We start from the raw sequence: 23,088 nt of genomic DNA, 5'->3' as shown, positions 1-23,088 counted from the left end.
GCCTTCCACTGCCCCAGGTTGCTCCATCTGGAGCAGCCTGGTCTAATGGAAGGTTGAACATCCTTTGAACTGTTCAAAGCCAGGCTGGAGGAGGCTTAGAGGAACCTGGACTAGTGGAAGGTGTCCCTGCCCATGTCAGGGGGTTGAAACTGGATGGTCTTTAAGTTCCCTTCCTACGCAAGCCATTCTGAGATTCCATGTTTTCACCCTTTGGCATCATCCTGCTAAGGGCACAATGAAAATGAGAAAATGAAGGCCAAGGTTGTTTCATCCATGAAAATTTATTAGTGGACATCCTCTAAAAGATACACTTGGCTCTTGCACACAATATTCCCATATGTCACTTGCCATTAGAGTGGTTTGTGCCATTTCCCATGGGCTAAATGGGTGCACAGGACAGGTTTTACTTCTGCTTCTCCACCAGTCCTCACTGCACCTGGCGACAGCCACAAAGGCTTCCTATTAAAGAAGTATCCTAAAATTTTTAGATGAGGAAAAATACATCAGATCAGCTAATGAATCCTGGTGTGAGAGACATTGGCTGGTGTCACTGAAAAGGCACAAAGGGAGGCCCTCGCACATTTAAGGTTCAGGGATGGTGCCGTGCTGAGGTCTGGGAATCTGGTCAATTATTACCTGCCCTTGGCTGCTTTGATCTCAAATGTTTGTGCCCTCATGTTGCAACCCAGACACTGAGTCAACATTAAACAGACATTTAAATGGCAGCACTGAACACCAGCTGGGAGAGTGTACTGTCCTCTGTGCCTCTAAGCTAAAGGGGAATTCCTCTGTGGAGGGGAGGGTAAGAAGGAATAATAATGAGTGTTTAAGAAGAAGGAGAAAGGCAGGTTGTCCTGTAGGTTATGAAGAAAACACCGGTATTTCTCTGGTCCTGATGAGGAGTTTCATTATCTGGCACACAGTCCTAGCGCTGCTGCTTTTCCTGAAAAATACTGAGACTTCTGTATGCATGGTATCCTACAGAATAACACAGAAGACTTAATTTTTAAAAGTTATTGTCCAGTTGATGACAAACTAAAATACCAGAAGTATCTTCATCAAACGGTGAGCAGGGTCTAAATGCTTCCCTCAGTGCATCATTTGAATACCTACTCCTGTGGTGTATTGGGTAGGTTGTGCTGCCTTTGGCACCATCATCATCAAAAAACAGAATCATGGAACTCAACTGGTTCTTGTTAGGTAGGAAGCTGTTAATGCTGCAGCCACAATATTTAGATTTATATATATTTATGTCTATAATCAGTCAGGTCAGCATGGTATTGACCTTCTTGTTTTCATCTGTTGTAGCCAATCCCTGTGCCTGCTACATCCAAGATCACATTATAATTTATTGAGCTGCCGCTAATTCAGGTAGCAGAGTGTGAGCAGTGACTCGGGATGTGACCACTGAAAACTCATCACCTGCAATATTCAATTATTAGAACAGCCCTGGCAGCTTTGTCCCCTGCTAGCCCTCTGCCAAAAAACCTCCTGAGCTGTTTCAATGATTGTCCTGGCTAGGAACTATTCCAGCAGAGAGCCTGGTGTGGTTACCTTGGACTGGAAACCAAGAATTGCACAATATGGTCAAAAGATGCCATCTCAGAACCCAGAGAAAGGCACTGTTATGAGTCCAGAAGCTTTCCAGACTTTATTTGCTACTAATCGTGTTACAATTATTCATATTTTTCTGGTTCAGCACCAGCTGCAAATAAGCCTTTAATAAGATGTTTCATCAAGTGTCCTTTTCCCCCTCCTCATGGGTCAGTCGTCTTGAATTCCTCTGTCCTGCTGCAAGCAATCTTTCTTCTGCTATAAATGTAAACTAATAATAATTTTTTTTTGAGATCTAAACATCTGTATTCTGCACAGGTCAGTGTCCTGATCAAAGTTTGGAATAGCACAGAGTTTCATGCCTGTCTCTGCTTGGATGCCACTGTCCCCAAGAGAAATCACAGCGATTACGGATGTCTAAATCCCACTCTTTGAGTCAACCACAGCAGATCTCCACTTGTACAGATGGCACACAGTGAGGGCTAACACTAAAAGAAAAGGTATCACTAATCTAACAAAAAAGTGTGTCCATTCAGTTATAGAAGATGGCTTGAAATATCATATCAAGGGATGGTTTGGGTTGGATGGACCTCAAAGAACATCTAGTTCCACCCCCTGCTATAAGCACAGCCACCTTCCACTATCCCAAATTGCTCCAAACCCTGTCCAGCCTGGCCTTGGACAGTTCTAAAGAACAGAGAAAACCAGCTACCTGGAGGAGTCACCTGAAATAATTAGATACTTTGATTTGGTCACTTACCTCATTTCTAGCCCTCTGGAGAGCAGCCCACAACTTCAAAGGTTAATATCAGGGACAAAATCCAGTTGTGCAAGCCATGACATCATCAAGCACATCACCAATTTCTGATGAGCCAATCAGGGCATTGGGGGTGGAATTTGCTTTCTCCCACCCAATGGGTCACATCTGCTGGGGATGAGAAGTGACAGTGACTGGCTCTTCACTTGTTTCTACATCACCTAATTGTTTGCTTTCCAGGTTCTAGTTTAAATTTCAATTTATTTTTTATCTTGAAACAGTTTTTTTCCTGAAATTATTTTTTTTTCCCCTGGAACTACACCCTCTGTGGATTGAAAGCATTTCTCAGATGACTACTATTTCTTACGAGTCATAGAGACAGAACTGAGGATTTTCTTAATATTTGATGTCCTTTAAATATCTCGTTGAGATAAGCATGAGAGTGGTGAGGCCCTGGCACAGGTTTCCTAGAGAAGCTGTTGTTGTTCCATCCCTGGAACTCTCCATGGTCAGGTTGGACAGGGCTTGGAACAACCTGGGATAGTGGAAGGTGTCCCTGCCCACGGCACAGGATGGAAGTGGATGATCTTTAAGGTCCCATCCAGCCCAAATCATTCCATTCTGTGATTGCTCAGATGCCCTGGGATCACCACATAAATATTCTTTCTGCCTCTCCTTTAATTTCATCTCTTCCATTTCCTCTCTCCATTCACAGATACTTTTCCCCACCATGCTGGTCTCTGTGCTGGGGGATGAGGTTTGCTCCAACCTCAGCTGGGAGCAGGGCTGACATTGCAGCAGCTGCACACTCCAGAATGGAAGAAGCCCTCCAAAAACCGGGAAACCGCAGAGCTGCTAATTTTTGATTGCCCTTCCTCACAGACATGTTGACATGGCATAAAACATCCTGACCTTACTTGCTGAAGCTTACAAAGGGTTCAAGATGCTTTTCAGTGACCCCAAGTCTGCACAGAGGTCTCCACAGAGCCACACAGGGCCAAAAGCTCCTGCTCCCCTGTGCATGACTTTCCTGGGAAATCACGTCTTGAACAGCAGCACTTCACCCCCTCCTTCAAGGATGAGATTCCTCCTGGATAATGAACCATACGCTTCTAAGAAAATGACCTTTGGAAAGGCCAAGACTTCCTAGAAGAATTAAGGGTTGCATTTCTCAAGAGTCATCAGTACATTTTCACTCCCACACATTTGCTGGGGGTATAAAACAGAATTTAATTCACCTTTTACCCCCATCTCCAGCCCTCCAGAGGGGCAGTGAGGTTGGGTTTGTGGGTGTGGGTGCAAAGGTTCTTTCCAGTCCAAACCATTCTGTGATTCTGTGGCAACAAGGGTGGCTGGCCACATCCATACTGTTAAATTCTTTCACCTTCAAGAACAGGTGGCTGGATTAAAACTATCCACGGGTGTTGGAATCCTGGATGCTGAGAATTTTAGACTTTCTGTTCTGACATGTACTGACCCTCAATAAAACACTGGGGCCTTGGAGAAGGCTTCCAGGATTGAATGATAAAACTGGGATCACTGGTGTGTAGTTTGAATAGAAGTGCGTAATGACACAGGGTAAAAAATTTAGACTTTATGGTTTTTAAATATAGCAATATATAGAAAAAGAAGAAGGTTTTAGGGCAGAAGTTTCTTTCTTCTTCACCTTCTTCTTCATAGGTCTGGGTGGAATCTTGTTTATTTGAATAGAAAAATCCATAATGCAGGGCACCGGTGTTTGGTTGTTGGGTTAAAAGCAAAAAAATTTAGGTGTCCATTTTTAATTGGACTGTTTGCCCTTAAAAGGCAAAGAAAGATACATCACCATTTCCCCATTTTTAGCCTATTAGCTAAAAGTGCTGTAGCACTCACAGTAATACAAATAATAATTAATAAACATCTAAGTCCAAACACAAAATACCGTCTCTCAAGCTTTTAATCCCAACTCTGGCAAAAGAGAAAAAAGAAAATAAAATGCAATACACAGGGAGTGATTCCTAGCCCATGTCAGCCCCCAAGGATTTGTGACAGTTGGTCTGGACTTAAACTGAGCCAGGCCCTGTACCTCTGTCCCTGCACTGTTTTACTGCCAGCATGGCCATGGTGCTGCTCCAGGACATTTTGTTATGGATGTTCTCACAGGAGAGGGTAGACAGAGCCTTTCCTTCCCTCCTTTCCCCCCACTCACTCCTCCTGCCCCAGGACACTCAGCAATTCTGCTGGTACATTATTTGGACCAAAGCTCTTGCAATCACACCACAAGTAAGTGAAATCACTGGTTCTTACCCTAAAAGTTAATTGGTCTTTCAGATTACAGCAGCTCTGTATTTAATCAGTCATTTCTCCCATGTAAAGGACATAGGTCTTGTGCAGTGGTTTAGTTGTAAGAACAACAGTTTTGGTTAAAGGGATATGATATAAAATATCAGAAGCAGAAGGAAGGAAGGATTCCAGGAAGGATTCCAGGAAGGAAGGATTCCAGGAAGGAAGGATTCCAGGAAGGATTCCAGGAAGGATTCCAGGAAGGAAGGATTCCAGGAAGGAAGGATTCCAGGAAGGATTCCAGGAAGGATTCCAGGAAGGATTCCAGGAAGGAAGGAAGGAAGGAAGGAAGGAAGGAAGGAAGGAAGGAAGGAAGGAAGGAAGCAGCCAAGCTGTTGGATCAAATCCCATTTGCAGACAGCTCCTGTTCTTACATAAGGAACAAAATCCCAGGGAAAAGTTCAGGCAAAGGAAAGAAACTTGGTCGATTTTTCATGCTCGAAAGTCTAAGAGCTGTATTATTTTTCTATCAACTTTGGGAGATTAAGAATTATGTGCTGAGCAGAGCCATCTGCTCCAGCCTCATCTTGCCATTTTATTTCTTGAGAAAACTTCCCAACATGATTTTTTCCACTGCAAATAAAAGGCGTAAGGAGTGTCTAACACATTTCTGTGGCTTTGAATAGCTCATGGACTGTGATAGAGCAAAGAATGCAATTAGAAGGATGGGTATCTACAAACTGATGAACTCTGGCTTGTATTTACTTAGACATTCATTCATTTTAAAAATCTACTGTTGATTACATCTCATTGCCAGCACTGGTGTCTGCTCACAAGGATGGTGTCTGTGCTTTGTCAAGGTTTTCTTGGAGTTTGTTCTGAAATTCTCCCAGTTCCTAAGACAGCAACCTGAAAATCACTCATGAGTTCACCCCAGGTCTACACCTGGCAAAACAGCTGAAAATTGAAAAAAAAAAATAAAAAAGTTTACAAGAAATTAATTATGAATTAAGGTCTGGAATCTGATGACAAAGAAGTTTGACAATTTTCAGGCTTGGTGACTGCAAGAGAGATAAAGATAAGAAATAGCTTTGGGGCTTTTTTATTGTTGTGTTTCCCCGACATAAATCCAAGGAACTATTTCTCTCTTGAAGATTCTTAGTTGATAATCCATCCCATACTGGTTTATGGCCTGATTTTAAAGATATCAGTGTACAAGCTGAAAGCCCTTCTGCTTCTTGATTGCAGAGAAAGATAAATATCAACCACATGCTGTCAACAAAATGTACATTGGGAAAGAAATTAGCCAATGTCACAACCTGGGTTATTTTCCCCTAAATCCATTTCCCCCATGTACTTCTGTTATACATTTTCCCACTTGCTCTGTTTTATGAAGCTCCCTGCACTCAGTGTGGTTTTTAAATACCTGGAATAAAATTGCCAAAACCTGCCTCTTTGGAGTTTTTTTTTCATACCATTGCTGAAGATGTTTGGAAAAATTCATCCCCACATGGAAAACTGGGGCACCCCATGGGCCCATCACAGCCCTGGCTCCCCCATCCTGCTCCACACTAAGGCTGGAGGGAGATACAGATGTAAACAGGGAAGGGATGAGAGCACCAGGGAAAATGAGAGACACAAAATCTGTTAGAATCTCAGAATCACTGAATTATTTAGGTTGGAAAAGAGCTCCCAGATCACCGAGTCCAACCTGTGACTGATCCCCACCTTGTCACCAGCCCAGAGCTCTGAATGCCACATCCAGTCATTCCATGGACACTTCCAGGGATGGAAACTCCACCACCTCCCTGGGCAGCCCTTTCCAACTCCTGTCCACCCTTTCCATGAATTCTTCCTGGAATCTAAATGTTAATAGATTCCTCTGTCACTTCTCCAGCAGCCACTTCATTGGTTGATTCAAGTACTGAGGGAATAAAGAAGCTAAAAATCTTTTTTTGGCATGGAATGAGCCTCCCTGCACAAACAGGACCCACAGGCTGCCCAGAGACTGTGTGGAATCTCCCTCCCTGGAGATACTCCAGACCGTCTGGACACAATCCTGTTCAATATCTTCTAGGATGAACCTGCTTGAGCAGGGAGGTTGGGCCAAATGACCTCCAGTGATGCCTTCCAACCTTATCCATTCTGTGTTTCTGTGATCTTTATCCTTAGGAAGTTCCAGCAGATCAAAATCAACCTTTCTTTGGTCACTCACAGGGAGATGTGACCTTGTCCTCAACTTGGACACTGAAACTTGAGCCTACAGCATGGAGAGAAATGAAAATGAAATTTCAGCTTCCAAAACAGTCATGGGATCATTCTAGAAGGAAGCCCGGTGACACAAGAGTGGTGACACAGGAGTGACACTGCAGCTTATACAGACAGAAAAAAAAAAAAAAACAACAAAAAACTAACAACCTTGCTTCCTGACAAAACATAGTTCGAGTTTCTGCAGAAAAACATTTCTACCAGACACAAAAGGTCCAGAGTTGAACCCAATCTGTCACTGTGTGAAGGAGTCCCAGCTTTCAGGTTTCACATCTTCCTCTGATCAAGCTACTTCTATGTCAATATTCAGAGTAAACTACTTTGTGTAACAGACCTCAATAGGGCTGATCACAATTCCCTGAGAACTGGATTTTCACTGGAAAATAAAGTTATATGGGAAAGAACATTTATTACATGAATTTACAGCAATATGGAATATTTTAAGCCCTTCTCCCTCGCATTTCCCCATTTGTTACGGCCTCAAAGATTTTCTTGTTTATGCAAGACAGAGTATTTTAACCGGAAACATTCAGAGAGACTCAAGATTATGAAATAATCTTGGTGATTAAATATTTTATGACAACTTCACTTGAATGGGAGACATGAAATTCTACACTCTGTTGAAGTGTCCCTTTGATTAAAACTCATCACCAGGCTCTTCATAGAATCATCAGATGGTTTGGTTTGAAAGGGGACCTTGAAGATCCAAGGGGACTTTGACGTCTCCTTCCAAGCCCCGTCATGGGCAGAGACACCTTCCCTAGATTGTGACTCAAATGCTGCTTTAAAAAAAGAAAGGCTTTCAGAAGTCTTAAGAGTTTGGCCCTTTGAAAAGTGAGAATAGTTGTAAATTCAGCATTTTTTTGTGAAATGTAAAACTGTTCCCGTTGCCTGCAGTGAAAATACTTCTGATGAGAACTCTACAAGCATAATGCTTCCTGGCAGATACCCCTTCAAGGGAGTGCCAGCTGTGCCAACAACAACATCTTAAAAATTGCACTATTTGGGGTTTTTCATGGGTGGAAGATCTGCAAAAGGAAATGCCCGAGTTTCTTTCCATTCTGAGAAGTCAAAGGGACGGAAAAATCACATTACGGACAGAGAGCCAAAGACAAGGACACTGGACTTACTGATCTTGGGGAGTTCTTTTCCAGCCTCGATGGTTCTGTGACATTGAAAGCAGTGAGGCAGCGACATCTTGAGGAAATCCCTGCTCACTCAACCCTTCGGTGGCACTCCAGGAGTTACGGGCTAAGGGATCTTAGGTTCTTGTCTTTCTTGTTGATCCATTTTTTTATCTCAGTATGTCTCCTGTTTATATATTTTTAATTTCACCTTGAAAGAACCTTCAAAGGAGTTCAACTACTTTTTATGAATTATAACTCATATAAGGTCATTCCTACAGATTAAAGCCTTTTTTCCAGCCCTCCATCCCCTCTGTCCATGTCACCATGGGGAATCAAGAAGAGACTAAGTAAAGAGGTAAAGATCCTGATGGCTCAGTTTTGGCTCCCCACAGCCAGATGTTTCAACAGAATCAACAAAAAAACCTCACTGACGTAGTGAAGCAAGTTCAGTGAGAGCCATCAGGGTGGTGGGGGAGCTGGATATGGGGGATTCAAGGAGAGAGGGGGAGAAATTTGGATTATTCAGTCTGATGAAGGGCATACAAAGGAATTTTATGGCCCCTAACAGGTCCTTGCCCTTCTAAAGGGATTTTGGGACCAGAAGAATCAATACCCAGACATAAAGCCCCCTCTGGGGTGCCCATTGTTCCTGTCAGCTTTGCAAACATAGGATAAGGGGAAGCTGCAGTTATACTGTGCAGAATTATAACTTTGAAGATACTTTGAACACTCATCCAGCAAGGAAAGACCACTCTGCCACGGCTCATCCACTGCCCTTCAGCAGGGATTTGGGCTACAGAATTAGAGAGTGGGAGGGTAAAATGAAATGTCCAGGAGATGGCATCTCACATTCCCACTGAGGGGGCATCCTGACCCCGGTGTGATTTGAACACACAGCCTTCTGATCTGGAGTCAGACGCGCTGCCATTGCGCCACGAGGTCAAGGATGGAATGTTTTTTGCTCTAATATCATCCTGGAATTTGGGGCATTCTTGGAGGGAATGGGAATTTTGTTTCACCTGACGGAGGAGTAGAACCATCTTTAGCCTTGCCTAGTTAAACAAAGAGGGCTCCAAATGAGATCATTCAGAGGAAAAAGGCTGAAAATGCTAAACCTCTCCCAGGAGAAACAGATTCCTGGATGTGGTGTCTCCAGAGGGACAGGAGAAATGGTGGCCCAGCACCTCCCTGGGGACAGAGGCCCTGTTCACCTGGAGGATTCATGGATATCAAACCCATGATTCTCAGGTCACAGGTGATAAGCAAAGTGCAGGACAAAGCAGGGAGGTGTGGCGTGTGTGGTCATCTGCTGCACTTTGCCTCATGAGGAAGCTGAAGGGAGTGAAGGCTTTCTCTGAAAAGTGGAAAAAGCTTCACAACTGCAGGTTTAGTCACTCCTGGGAGACCTGGACTTATCTCCATGTGATATTTCCCTGGAAGATCAGTGTGGGGTGGTACAGTCAGTCCAGGGAACTCCTGGAGTGTTTGAGGACAATGATTCAATGTAAGATGATGTAAATAGAGGGAGGTTCCTGATGAACACCATGAGGAGTTTTTTTAAGACAAGAGTAAAAAGAAGAGTCTGGTCCATCCCACCTTAGAGGTCAGGGAAAGATTATGAAAGGAATGTTCCTGAAATGCAGGAAGAATGTGATGATGACTGTAGACAGAGATCATGAACATCCAAAGGGCAAGACACTCTAGGACGATGCAATTTCTTCCTCAATGGCCAAATGGACACTGAGGAACATCATTTACCTTGACTTTGTTTTCACCTCTGGAAAGGTCTCCCAGATATGTCCCTGCAGCAGGACACACACACACAGAGCAGATGACATCAATCCAAAGGCAAAGCAAAATGCCACGACCAGGCACTGAGGGGCTTGGGGTCAGGGCTTGGTGGTCCAGGGGACCCTCCCCTGCTGGATGTTGAACTGGTGTGGTTTGGTGTCTGTGGTGGGAGCAGAGGCTCTTCCACAGAAGGAAGGACACGGGCAGCCTGGCAGGGACATGGGGATGCCAAGGGGACAGGGCCAGTGGCGCAATGGACAACGCGCCTGACTACGGATCAGGAGATTGCAGGTTCGACTCCTGCCTGGCTCGACACTTTTAGCCCAGGGACATTCCTCCTGCTCCCTTTGTGAGCACCTTCCTTCTCCTGCCCATCATCTCTCCTGCCTCAAGCTCCTCATTTCCTGTCCCATACTCCAAAAGGGGCAGGGTTGGAGCCCACACCAGAGCCAGGCCACCACAGCAAATCCCATCATGGAATGCACGTACCTCCTGAACTGCTGTTCCACAGCCAGGACAGAGCCAGCACTCCCAGGATGTCCTGGCACCTTGTGTGCCCTGGTCCCCGCTCCCTTCCAAGGCTCCCATTGGTCCTGCTGACCTTTGTCAGTGCCTTCCCAAGTTCTGCTCTGGAAGCAGTGCCCTGTTCAGAGCCTTGATGTCACAAAATGATGTTCCTGTGGTGGTGATGTTGGACAGACGGGGAAAAAAGCCTGGAAGCTTAAGAACCTCAGGAAGACGGCTGTGTCTTGTCACCTCTACCACCAGCTTCAGGGTGATCCAGGCAGGACTTAAACCTGCAGTCTCTTGATCCATAGTCTGGTGTGTTCATAGTCCATTGAGCAACTGGCCCCAGCCTCTGATCCCACCTACTGTCCTCACTTCAGGACCACCTGGATTTATTACTGGTTAAAGGGAAGTGGAAGGATCTCACCTTGCTCCCACCTGCCCCTTCCATGTCAGCCTTGCCTTCCTCACCTATGAACCCACTGGCTCCACCACCCAGGAGAGGTCAAGTCATCTGTACTGAGCTCCAGGCTCAGCTCAGCTGCTCTGGAGGGTTGGAGGGCATCTTGCTTTTCTCATGGGATGTGTAGTTAAACTTCCCAGCCCATACAGAACTCTCCTGAGCTGTGGTGCCCAGTGAAGGGGAAAGCTTAGCCCAAGGCCGCCTCCACTTGCTCCAGGCTGGTGACAGAGGGATGGGCAGGTGAGCTGTAGCAAGATCTTGCTTGATGGCCAGTTGGTCTGGGCTACCCTGCACATAGACACCTTTGACCTTCCTGGCCCAAGCCACAGACACAGTGAAGGTACAAAACAGTGATGACAGGACCATGGGTGTGCGAGTGTGGGATGAAGCAATAAAAGCACATGGAAACAGGAATTTTACATCAAACAACAGTGATTCGTGCAGGAAATGACATGTGGTGGTCTCTGGTCCAGACTTTACTTAATTCACAACATGCAGATCAGGACTACGTGCTCAGACTCTGAATATCTCCAAGGACGTAGAGGCCACAGCCTCTCTGGGCTGCTTTCTTGGTGATTTACCATCTCACAGAGATATTTTTTGCCAGTGTACCCAGCCAGAACCTTCCCTCATGTGATGGAAATTTTTCCGTGCAGGAAGCCCACTGTCTTGGGTTGTAATACAGGATGTGACCAAAAGTATGTATTCTGTCACCACCTGTTAAAACCAGGTGGGGCAGTTATCTTTATCTTCTCCACAACCCATCCTTCCTCCAGGAGATATCTCCTGTTAATGGGCCATTGAGTCCCAGTGCATGACTGATAAAATTATATCATTCCAATGCGAAATGCTCCACCCAGGGGGAGGACATAAGCATTTCCTACCTAAATAAACTCTGAGATTTGGAACATCAGAGCAGCCTTTTTCCACTGGATTCCAGAGGAAAACCAGACCCTTCCATATCATCACTAGACCTTTGGAGGAAAACTGCACCTTCTCCAGGAGCTCTGCTCCAAAAGAACCACATCTGTCACTGCAGGAGGATGCAGCCACGATTTAATGGGACTGCTACCAACGCCCTGACCAACAGGTTGTCAGGTTGTATTCTGGCTCTGTCAGTGTTTTGGGTTTGTTCTTTGTAATACTTCATTTCTATTTTAAATTTTTCCTAGTAGAGAACTGTATTCCCATATCTTTGCCTGAGAGCCCCTTAATTTTAAAATTATAATAATTTGGAGGGAGGGGGTTTACATTTTCCATTTCAAGAGAGGCTCCTGCCTTTCTTAGCAGACATCTGTCTTTCAAACCAAGACACCCACCTCTGGGACAACACCAGAGAGAGGCAGGGCACCATGGGGAAAGATGTCCCCTATCACTATCAATACAACAGCCGGGCTGTGGGCAGGAAAATGGCAAGCCAGGCAGGAGTTGAACCTGCCATCTCCTGATCCGTAGTCTGGCCCTTCCGGAGCTCTGGGGGCTTCCCATCGCTGGATGGGCTTTGTGACATAACTAATTATGTATAGAAAAAATAGATTTTAGGAGATCCCTGGGAAGCAGGTGATCTAATCTCTGCTCAGAGCACAACAGTCTTTGACTTCAGTTGTAGTCAAGCTTTAAATAATTCCAAGGATGGAAACTCCAAAGCATCTTTGGGCCTTGTCCTATACTGAGACCATCGTTGTCACATGCAGAACTTGGGAAGGCACTGACAAAGGTCAGCAGGACCAATGGGAGCCTTGGAAGGGAGTGGGGACCAGGGCACACAAGGTGCCAGGACATCCTGGGAGTGCTGGCTCTGTCCTGGCTGTGGAACAGCAGTTCAGGAGGTACGTGCATTCCACGATGGGATTTGCTGTGGTGGCCTGGCTCTGGTGTGGGCTCCAACCCTGCCCCTTTTGGAGTATGGGACAGGACATGAGGAGCTTGAGGCAGGAGAGATGATGGGCAGGAGAAGGAAGGTGCTCACAAAGGGAGCAGGAGGAATGTCCCTGGGCTAAAAGTGTTGAGCCAGGCAGGAGTCGAACCTGCAATCTCCTGATCCGTAGTCAGGCGCGTTGTCCATTGCGCCACTGGCCCTGCCCCCTTGGCATCCCCATGTCCCTGCCAGGCTGCCCGTGTCCTTCCTTCTGTGGAAGAGCCTCTGCTCCCACCACAGACACCAAACCACACCAGTTCAACATCCAGCAGGGGAGGGTCCCCTGGACCACCAAGCCCTGACCCCAAGCCCCTCAGTGCCTGGTCGTGGCATTTTGCTTTGCCTTTGGATTGATGTCATCTGCTCTGTGTGTGTGTGTCCTGCTGCAGGGACATATCTGGGAGACCTTTCCAGAGGTGAAAACAAAGTCAAGGTAAATGATGTTCCTCAGTGTCCACTTGACTACCAAAGAGATCATCTTTTCAAAGAAATCTGTTCTTCTGGTCAAGGATGTTCTGATTTTGGTAAATCCTTGGCCTTCCACTCATTTTTTACATCTTTCCTCCTTTTGGGCATGGCTTTCTGAAGGATTGTTTCCACAGTGTTCAGGCAGACTTGGGGCTTGATTGCCCAGACTGGAGCTTTCCAGATGAACTTTCTTAATACTGAAAAAGATCTTTCCATGTTGTTCATCAGAAACTTGTCCCTTTTTCCATCATCCTACACAGAGTAATTGCTCTTGATTGCCCTCCAGATACCCCCTGGACTGACCATACCACCCTAAGTTACCCTGCCAGGCAACCATGTCCAAGCCCTCCAGAAGTAGTTAAAAAGTTTCCTGCATTTTCCTGAGGAAGACATTACCTCCTTGTTGAGGTAAATGATGGCACATACCCACCACAACACAACCTCCCTGCTTTCATCCTGACCCATAATTTCCATCCAGCACAGCACCCTACTCAAAGGAGAGCTCTTGGCATCGTGTTCCCCATATGGTCTTGTCCATGCCCGGACACCCTGAGCCCTCCCCTCCCAGAGAACAGCCCCCCAGAAAAGCAGAGGGGTGCCAGTGGCACCCCAGACTGACCCCGGTGTGATTTGAACACACAACCTTCTGATCTGGAGTCAGACGCGCTGCCCTTGCGCCACGAGGTCAGGGTGGAGGGGTCCAGGGGCCCAGAAGTTCCCACTGGGAATGTTTTTTCCATGGGGATCACCCTGGGGTGTCCCTGCACCCCAGGAGCAGGGCTGTGGCTATAGAGGGGCAACCGAGGGGTGGGTGGCCAAGGCCTGGCTGCAGAGACCAGTCCAGGCTGCAGGATGAAGGTACAGGGTGGGATGAGGGGATGCTGCAAGGGAGGATGTTGGTTCGGGGGGGAACACAGGACAGCCAGTGGTTGGTTTTGGCTGTGGAGCCAGGAATGGTTTGGGTAGAGTTGAGCACCCGTGGGCTCAGGCCAGTCACAACTCCTGATATCCTGCCCCAGCCACAACCCTGTGCTGGCTGGGAGTGGCACCTGGACCTCCAAGGACAGCAGGATGTTCCACCAGTGCAGGCAAGGTCCAGCACCAACCCCAGCTGCCCAATCCTTTCCTCATGGGTGCTTAGGGCAAGGCTGCCATGGACAAGAGTACCAGTAAGGAGATGAAGCCCTCCTTACCCCTTTCCAACTCCATTTCCAGCTTCATTCCCACCCCATGGAGACATGCTGGAGACAGTCTGCTGTGTTTCTGTGTGTCTGGAGAGGGGCAACACAGGCAGGGGCAGTGGCCAGCAGTGCAATGGGCAAAGCACCAGGAAACTCCTCCCTGGTTCAACCTGATCCTGCTAAGAACAGAGCTCTCATTATTACCATAGTTACAGATTTTTTTAAATTTACAGAAACATTAAAAAAAATAAATGAAGTTAGAAAACATTAACTTTATAGTTAAACACTTACCCCAAATGTGACTCCCTCCAAAAATTCGATTCCTCTTGTAAAATTTGATGCCTGAAACCAAATCTCATACCAAATCTCATCTGCTCTCCAAACATATTAACAATCACCACGCATTTAATCTATGCATTACCATTGCTGAGGATGGAGCAAAGAGGCATTTCCTCTTGCTTTTACCTTTCCACCTGTGCAAATCCTGTACCTTCCTCCTCCAGAACCTTTTCCCACAAGAGGGAGCCAGGAACCAGCTCATGGACTCCATGAGCTGTATATCAGGCTGGAGATTAATTTTCTTCAGTGAAGGATCCTCCATCCCAAGTCCAGACTGGAAATTCAGCTTGTTTCCTTCCAGGAAATACAGTGGATTTTTTCCTCTGCCCAAAGTTTTTGTCTATTCAACCCCAATTGTTGTTATTAGATTTTCTTCCCCCCACATTTTCCCCTTGCTGATCACCCCAGTGGCATGTCTCCTCATTCATCCTACTCTGTCACCTGCTCTTTACACTGTTGTAAGTCAAGTCAGGCTTTCAGCCAGTTCCAGGACGACTTCACCTCAGCTACAGTCAAATCCTGCTGATTTGTATCACCATAACACAAATCTGGTTAAGCACTTTGCAAAAGAAGACGTTTCCCATAAATTTAGCTTCCCAGCTTCCCTTCTGAATTTTTTTCAGAGCTGTCCCATGACTGAAAACTTCAAAATGAAAGAGAAATCTTCCCTTCTCATAAAAACTCTCTTACTCAAAGGGATGTGTGTCAGGCCAGATCAGCAAAACCCTCCAGGGATGGGGACTTCACCACTGCCCTGGGCAGCTGTGCCAGGGCTGGACAGAGCTTTCTGTGAAGGAATTGTTCCCAATATCCAATATGAACCTCACCTGGTGCAATTTGAGGTGATTCCTCTTGCTCTGTCACCTGCTACTTGGGAGAAGATCCCGACCGATCCCCGGCTGTCCCCTCCTGTCAGGGAGTTGTGCAGAGCCACAGGGTCCCCCCTGAGCCTCCTTTTCTCCAGACTGAGCCCCTTTCCCAGCTCCCTCGGCAGTTTCTCACAAGAAATCCTTAGGCAAGGGCAGAACTTCCACTCTGTGTAAGCATTTAATTTGTATCCATATAAAACATGTCTCCAACTTGGAATAATCCAGGAAAAGTAACCCAGGAAAGGAGGAGAACAAAAAAGAGCAAAGTGCAGAGGCATCGAGGCAGACTGAGATGGTACTTGAATTTCAAGGAATTGGGGTTTTTCTCTGGCATAATTTCTGATCCTACTTTTAAGGGGACTGTGATTGTGTAAGCATTTACCGTCTGATACTGAGGACATTCTAGAAATGATGGAGGAGGATTTTGAATGTGAGATTACTGGCCAGTCACTCCTCTTCCACCAGACTGTTAACACACTTCAGGTTTTGAATTTGTACTTCGCCTCCCATGGAAATTTTCCCATGGAAATAAAAAGGCAAACATTTCCAGTCTATCACTACAGAACAGGACCATATTTTTGAGATTTGAAAAATAATTGTTGAGAAAGCTGAATGTCTGCTCCAGTCTGACAAAGTACAAGGACAGATCCTGTCTGAGAGCTGAGTATCTCATCTAGGATCCCCTTGGATTCTGTGGGAACCTGAGCCAACTGAAGGGTTCTTGTACCAGCCTTTGTTTCATCCCTGTCCCTAGAGTACCTGGAAATGGATACAAACACCTCTCCATGGCACCTGCAAATTTGCAATGGAAAGCAAACAAAGAGAGCAGAGAGGCAGACAGAGAACAATGCACATGACTGAGGGGGAGGTTTGTAGTGTTGATATCAAGGCTGCTGGGTCAGAACAACATCAATAAATATCTTGTCTAGAAAGAGGCTGAAATAAATGACTGAGGGAGAACCTGAGCTGTCAGCTGCCACTTCCATGTGCCTGCTGATGAAATTCAAACTCTGTACAGGCAAATGCTGAGAAAACTCACGAATCTCACTTGTCATGTGCTCTTTGTGCACCTGCAAAGTTGAAGGTGCTGCTGGTGACACCTGAAAACTGATAATCTGCACATCATATATCATAGAAACATGGAATGGCAGAAGGGTTTGGGATGAAAGGGCTCTGAAAAGTCATCTTGCTCCAATTCCCATGGACAGGAACACCTACCACTAGACCAGATTTTCTTTTCTTCACAGCATCTTTCACAGAAAAAAAAATTACACAACTATTTTATATGTTTGTGTATGGAGTGATCATTATCCTTTACTTCTTTCTCTTGAGAACAGCGGTCACATCACAGGACATGCAACAGGATCAGATATTCTCTGTTGCCCAGAGAAGCTGTGGCTGCCCCTGGATCCCTGGAAATGTCCAAGGCCAGGCTGGACAGGGGCTGGAGCAACCTGGGATAGTGGAAGGTGTCCCTGCCCATGACAGGGGGTTGGACTAGATGGTCTCTAATGTCCTCTCCAACCCAAACTATTCCATGATTCCATGATGATTCTATGATATCCCAGCTGCCTTCTCTCCCACCAAACAATGGCTAATTTCCTCCAGATAACCCATTACCAACTACATTGATATTTCCAGTTAATGATGCTCTCTGGATGGATCCATATTGATCCGGGGCCCTCCCAGCAGCCTTCCCCAGTGGTCAGGCAGGGAGACACAGCTGTGTGTCCACTTGTTCTTGTGCCCCCGAGCCATTGTTCAGGTTTAACCTGTGCAGAGGTCAGGCTGTACCTCCTGCCTTCCCCTGCCACCCATGCCAAGATTCCCCAGACAGCCACAGCTGTTCCCACTGCCCTATAAATGCCAAGTGCTCCCTCCTCCCCTGCTCAAAGATTCTAGCATTGTGGCCCTGTCTCCTGCAGCAGAGACCTTCCACCATGAAGCTCTTCTCCTGCCTCATGACTCTTCTGCTTTTCCTCCTCCAGGCTGTTCCAGGTAAGGGGCAAGCCCCACTCTGGGGTTTACCTGTGTAGGAGGTACAGCTCTCTTGTGTGGTGGTGCAGAACATTCTCCTCAGCTCCTTTCCTTAGATCAGTTCCCTATTTCTCAGTCTAGAAGCATAAGTGAACAATTTACCTGTGGTGAGCAGGTGTCACACCAGAACCTCCCCACTTCTGGCAGGTGTTGGCTCTTATGACTTTTGAAGTCTCTTTATTCTATTTTCTGGCACTACTGGATGGTGATACCATGGAAATCACCTCCTCTTCTAACCCCAGGGTTAAAAATTGTCCCCTCTGTGTATGGCAGAAGAGAGCAGAGGTGTTCCCTGGTATTGTTCATGTTGAATTGCACCACTGACTTCAGGTCTCTGAATATTCTCTCTCCCCTTCCTCTGCCCTTCTGCTGCACTGACTCATTTTCTGATTGTGTTTTTAATCCTAATTGTTCTTCATGCTAAATGAAACTCTTCACCTTGGAGAAAGACTTCCAGAGAAAAATGGGACTGGGCAAACTGCTTGGTCCTGTTAACTGAGCCAGATTCTGCTTTTGGGGATTTTTCAAAGTCATAATTTTATCTTCAGGGCATGTGATGACCATGTTGTCCCTTGTATGTCCCTGCAGCACTGCAGTCCTAGAGTACAGAAACATCCAGGACTGGGTTGTCCCAACTCATTATAACATGAATGACCAGGATATGTTCCAAAAATTGCCATCGACCCCTGCGTTTCACTGGAGTTGTACAAAAACCTTCCTTGGAATGCTCTGAAGTCCCATGAATTCCTCAAAACTTCTGGGTTTTGGGGGTCCTTGTGTCAGATCCCTAACTGGGGTCTGTGGGGTTTCAGCAGGAGGAAGACCATAAGAGTGGACTGATCCTGTAGCACAACTGGGAATCCCGTTCTCCCTGCAGGTCTCGGCTTGCCCAGGGACACCTTGCGTTGTTTGGAATACCACGGCTACTGCTTCCACCTGAAATCCTGCCCGGAGCCATTCGCCGCCTTTGGGACCTGCTATCGGCGCCGCAGGACCTGCTGTGTTGGTATGTGTGGGAACCCTGCCCAGGAGGGCAAAATCTGGGTGGAAATGGCTGAACTCAGCAAAACAAACTTTGCCTCCAAATCACAGAATCACAACAGAATGGTTTGGGTTGGAAGGGACATTAAAGATCATCCATTCCACCCCCTGCAGGGACACCTTGCAATATCCCAGGTTGCTCCTACCCCTGTCCAACTCTGGCATTTATAGGGCAGTGGGAACAGCTGTGGCTGTCTGGGGAATCTTGGCATGGGTGGCAGAGGAAGGCAGGAGGTACAGCCTGACCTCTGCACAGGTTAAACCTGAACAATGGCTCGGGGGCACAAGAACAAGTGGACACACAGCTGTGTCTCCCTGCCTGACCACTGGGGAAGGCTGCTGGGAGGGCCCCGGATCAATATGGATCCATCCAGAGAGCATCATTAACTGGAAATATCAATGTAGTTGGTAATGGGTTATCTGGAGGAAATTAGCCATTGTTTGGTGGGAGAGAAGGCAGCTGGGATATCATAGAATCATCATGGAATCATGGAATAGTTTGGGTTGGAGAGGACATTAGAGACCATCTAGTCCAACCCCCTGTCATGGGCAGGGACACCTTCCACTATCCCAGGTTGCTCCAGCCCCTGTCCAGCCTGGCTTTGGACATTTCCAGGCACTCCCAGAGGTCTAAGCTCTCTCTTTCCATGTACAGAGATGGACCTGTGTGTCCAATGACATCAGTGTGGAGCCTTTGGGGCTGGCCAAAACAACCCAATGCTCTACCTCTGACTGGGAAAATAAAATAAAAGTTTTGACCCACAGAGAGTCCTCCTTCCATGGTAAATCTTCCTATAATCATCTATTGAGGGACTGCTGGCTGCACCACCCTGCTGTGCCTAAGAGATGACCTCGTCCGTGTTATTTTATCTAAATCTTCTCAGAATTGCTTGTTTCCAGTGCTCCTCAATAGATAGTCCTCAACATAAATCTCTACTGAATATATACTTTGGAAACAAATGTGTTAATCCTAATGTTCCTCTGATCCAGCATCCTGGATCTGTCTGTGGCCTGAAGTGGATATTTCCTCACAGTTGCTCTGTGTGTATTAAGTGATCAAAACCATATCAGTGCATGTCCTTATATGTTAATCTGCCTTTCATGAAATTGAAGTTTGGGATTTTTAGATTTAGGCATCCTTGTGTTTAAAAGTCCTTACTGGATTTTCTCCCCAGGTTAGGAGTTCCTTCCATTTTTCTTAAAACCTCATCCCTCACAATTTCTTTCAGTGCCACCTATTTCAAATGTAGTCACTCTGCATCCATCTTTTTCATAGCTTTATAATTTCCCTCCCTCTGTTAATTATTTTCCAAGTTGGTGGGTCACAAATTCTTTCTTTTACATAAGTGCTGTGGTAAGCCCCAAAGTTCATCTTTGTGTCGTTTTTTGGAGACACAGTAACCACAACTTCCCAACAATTTTTGCGCATGACATGGTTCGGATGGCAGTGTCAGGTTACCTGGTTTGACTTAAACCCTCTGAATTGCAGACACGACATCCAACTTCCACATCTGCCAAGATGAGGGGGGCCATTGTGTGCCCCCAGAAATCAGATGTCTGCAAGAGCAGGAGGGAATCTGCCCTCGCAGAGGATGGAAGTGCTGCACAGAAGTGTGACAAAGACCACGTGGGATTGCAGAAAAGCATGGGAATGAACATCCAAGTAAACAAGTTTTATTCCAAGTGTTGTAGACGTGTCTGGTGTTGTCAACATGCAAAGTGTGTAATTAACTAGAGGTGATATGTTTATATACAAAAGGCAATAAATGCTAAATAAACATGTATAATAGTCATTTATCTATGGAAAGAGGCAGAATGTCTCTCTATTAGAGCCAAGTGTAGAATTACACAAAAATTTGCTGTTGCATCCTTGGAAACCCCATCCTCTAATCCTTCTCACCAGCCTAATCTTATTTACCATATTGGTTTTATACCTGGATGCTTTAGAGAACTGAGGGCATTTAATCACAGAATCATTTAGGATGGAAATGATCCCCAAGGTCTCTCGAGTCTCCAACCTGTGACTGATCCCCACCTTGTCACCCAGCACAGAGCAGTGACACATCCAGTCATTCCTTGGACATTTCAGAGAGCTGGGAAAGGGGCTCAGCCTGGAGAAAAGGAGGCTCAGGGGGGACCTTGTGGCTCTGCACAACTCCCTGATAGGAGGGGACAGCCAGGGGGGTCAGGGCTCTGTTCCCAGGGAACAGGGACAGGAGGAGAGGAAATGACCTCAAGCTGTGCCAGGGGAGGTTCAGGTTGGACATCAGGAGGAATTTCTTCATAGAAAGGGTGGCTAAGCATTAAAACAGGGTGCTCAAGGCAGTGATGGAGTCCCCATCTCTGAGGGATTTAAAAGACAGATAGATGTGGCATTTGGGGACGTGATTTAGTGGCAACCCGGGGAATGACTGGACTCGATGACTTTGGAGGGGTTTTCTATGATTTTCAATTATTCTAGTTAAGTTGTTCTGTTTGGGTATGTTTTTTAGGGAGAAAGGGACTTTTAACCTTGCTCTTTCACCTGTCAGTTTAAGATGTGTTCACAGAGCAGTTTTATTGCCACAGCTCAAGGGACAGCAAACAGCAGGGCCAGGCAGGGCAGCTGAAATATCACATTTTACAGCCAGAGCTACCCACTCACTATAGATTTACCACCAGTTCAGCATTGCTGAACTAACAGCTCTTCCATCAGCCCTGTGTGCTCATCACACTCAGGAACGAAGCCTCCCAAATTCCTCAGAAGCCAAAGCTGGGAAAAAAAAAAAATAACACCCAGGTTTCAGCTGGAGAAAATATTCACACGAGCTCAGATTAACAATTCATCACTCCCAGCCTGCATCTTTCTCTTCCATGCAGATCCTCAAGAGTCTTCCCTTGCAGGATGCTTCCCTCCTCCCTGTCACTTCCAAGGGCTTTTGCTGGCTGCAGGTGAAGGGCAGAGGATCTCTCAGAGCCTCTTTTTTTTTTCCCAGCTGGAATTCTACCAGCCCAAAATGCCAGCTGCCAAGGAGAAGAATCAGAAAAGCCAGTGACCAGTGAACATGAAAAAAGTCAACATTGTTTGGAGCAGCAGCGCTGGGTCAGAATGACACAAAAGGGTTTCTCAGCAGCAAATGTTACTCTGGGGACTGGAATATAATTAACTCCTGCCTACTCCTCCCCTATTCCATGGATGCCATCCAGCATGCCAGCAGCACACAGAGGCTTCTGCAAAATCTCACTCCCAGCCCTGCGATTTTCCGGCAGAGTAAAAGGAATGGGGATCCTTGTGCTCGTTTTCATGTTCATCTCTCTGGCCCAGCTCGGTAAGACCAGGAAGGCCTGGGGTGGTGAACAGTGTATTTGGAAACAGGGATAATCTTTCTTTGCTGTGTGATATTGCAGGCACTGAGGAAAGGTGTTTTCTGGGTGAGAGAGTGGGTGAGATACTCTGGGAAAATTAATCATTTAATCCTTTGGGGGAATACAAAAATGAGCAGGGGGGAAGCTGTGAAAATGGGGCACATCACTGAGTTAGGAGATGCTCTAAAGAAGGATCCCTATGCTCTGGGAAAAAGTTCCTGCGTTTTCTCAGGCTGCAGCTGCCTCCTTGGCAGGGGGAGGACAGCCCCTCTGACCTCCCATGCATAGTCTTTGCCAGCATCCTAAAAAAACAACTCCATGATGAAACATCCCTTGAGAGAGGTTGCCTCAGCAACTTGGGATTTTTAACATGGATATCTGAACCTGTCTGTAGACTGAGGACCCCAGGTGTGCTCGAGGTGCCCAGGCTCTTTGTGTACTCCCAGTGCTGGCTTGGCTGGCAGGGAGCACAAAGCCAGAAGGAACCACATGAATTTTATCCACAAGTTTTCTTCTCCTTTATCCAGGAGATGCTTATGGACCAGACAGCTGCAACCACGGAGGGGGCTTGTGCCGAGTGGGAAGCTGTGTTTCTGGTGAATACCTGGCTCAGTACTGCTTTGAACCCATCATTCTGTGCTGCAAAAATCTGTCACCTGCCACCACAGAGAGCTGAGGGTTTCCAAAGGAGCACATGGAGAGCTGCAGGCTCCACTGGCAAGGCACGAGCAGTTGTTGGGAAAGAGATTTTGTGGTTTCTGTGACTGCTGCTCTCCTGGGAGAATAGGGCTGTGGATTCACTCATGAACTTCGGAACACTTTGGTTTTGCTGTAACTTCTTAGGAAACACTGTGACAAGAGGAAACTGGGGCCACCCAAACTCTTTGTCACCCTTTTGGGATTCTGATTGTTACCTGACATGGCAGAGGTGAAAAATTGCCTTTCTCCTTACCTGACACCAATAAACCTGAGGTTTAACAAAGCAGCAAGTGCCCACCTGCGAGTCAGCAACGCTGCCAGTGGTGGGATGTCACTGACCAGGAGGGGCCACAGAATTCCTCACCTCCCCAGAACACCAGGGGGACTATGTCCCCTTATTTCCCCTCCCACAGAAAACAGCTGCAGTGGGGAAAGTCTTTTTGGCATCACTTTTGGTGCAAA

The 23,088-nt window shown here is 46.5% G+C and overlaps 1 protein-coding gene and 4 non-coding genes across 5 annotated transcripts; 2 read left to right on the top strand and 3 right to left on the bottom strand.

Annotated features, from left to right (window-relative positions):
* Nucleotides 1-8,838: 8,838 nt before the first annotated feature.
* TRNAW-CCA (transfer RNA tryptophan (anticodon CCA)) lies at nt 8,839-8,910 on the bottom strand. The gene has a single exon. It is a non-coding gene; the product is annotated as a tRNA-Trp (tRNA).
* A 1,088-nt stretch (nt 8,911-9,998) lies between these two features.
* Nucleotides 9,999-10,071, top strand: TRNAR-ACG (transfer RNA arginine (anticodon ACG)). The gene has a single exon. It is a non-coding gene; the product is annotated as a tRNA-Arg (tRNA).
* Nucleotides 10,072-12,735: 2,664 nt separating this feature from the next.
* Nucleotides 12,736-12,808, bottom strand: TRNAR-ACG (transfer RNA arginine (anticodon ACG)). Its single transcript has one exon. It is a non-coding gene; the product is annotated as a tRNA-Arg (tRNA).
* Nucleotides 12,809-13,730: 922 nt separating this feature from the next.
* On the bottom strand, nt 13,731-13,802 carry TRNAW-CCA (transfer RNA tryptophan (anticodon CCA)). Its single transcript has one exon. It is a non-coding gene; the product is annotated as a tRNA-Trp (tRNA).
* Nucleotides 13,803-17,444: 3,642 nt separating this feature from the next.
* Nucleotides 17,445-20,199, top strand: LOC134041559 (gallinacin-11-like). Its single transcript, XM_062488394.1, has 3 exons — nt 17,445-17,502; nt 18,419-18,547; nt 20,072-20,199. Exons 1-3 carry the CDS (start codon nt 17,445-17,447, stop codon nt 20,197-20,199), a joined length of 315 nt encoding a protein of 104 aa, XP_062344378.1.
* Nucleotides 20,200-23,088: the final 2,889 nt, after the last annotated feature.

Source organism: Cinclus cinclus, chromosome 3 (genome assembly GCF_963662255.1).
Source record: "Cinclus cinclus chromosome 3, bCinCin1.1, whole genome shotgun sequence".
NCBI classification, from domain to species: Eukaryota; Metazoa; Chordata; class Aves; order Passeriformes; family Cinclidae; genus Cinclus; species Cinclus cinclus.
This window is presented reverse-complemented; position numbering and strand designations above follow the sequence as displayed.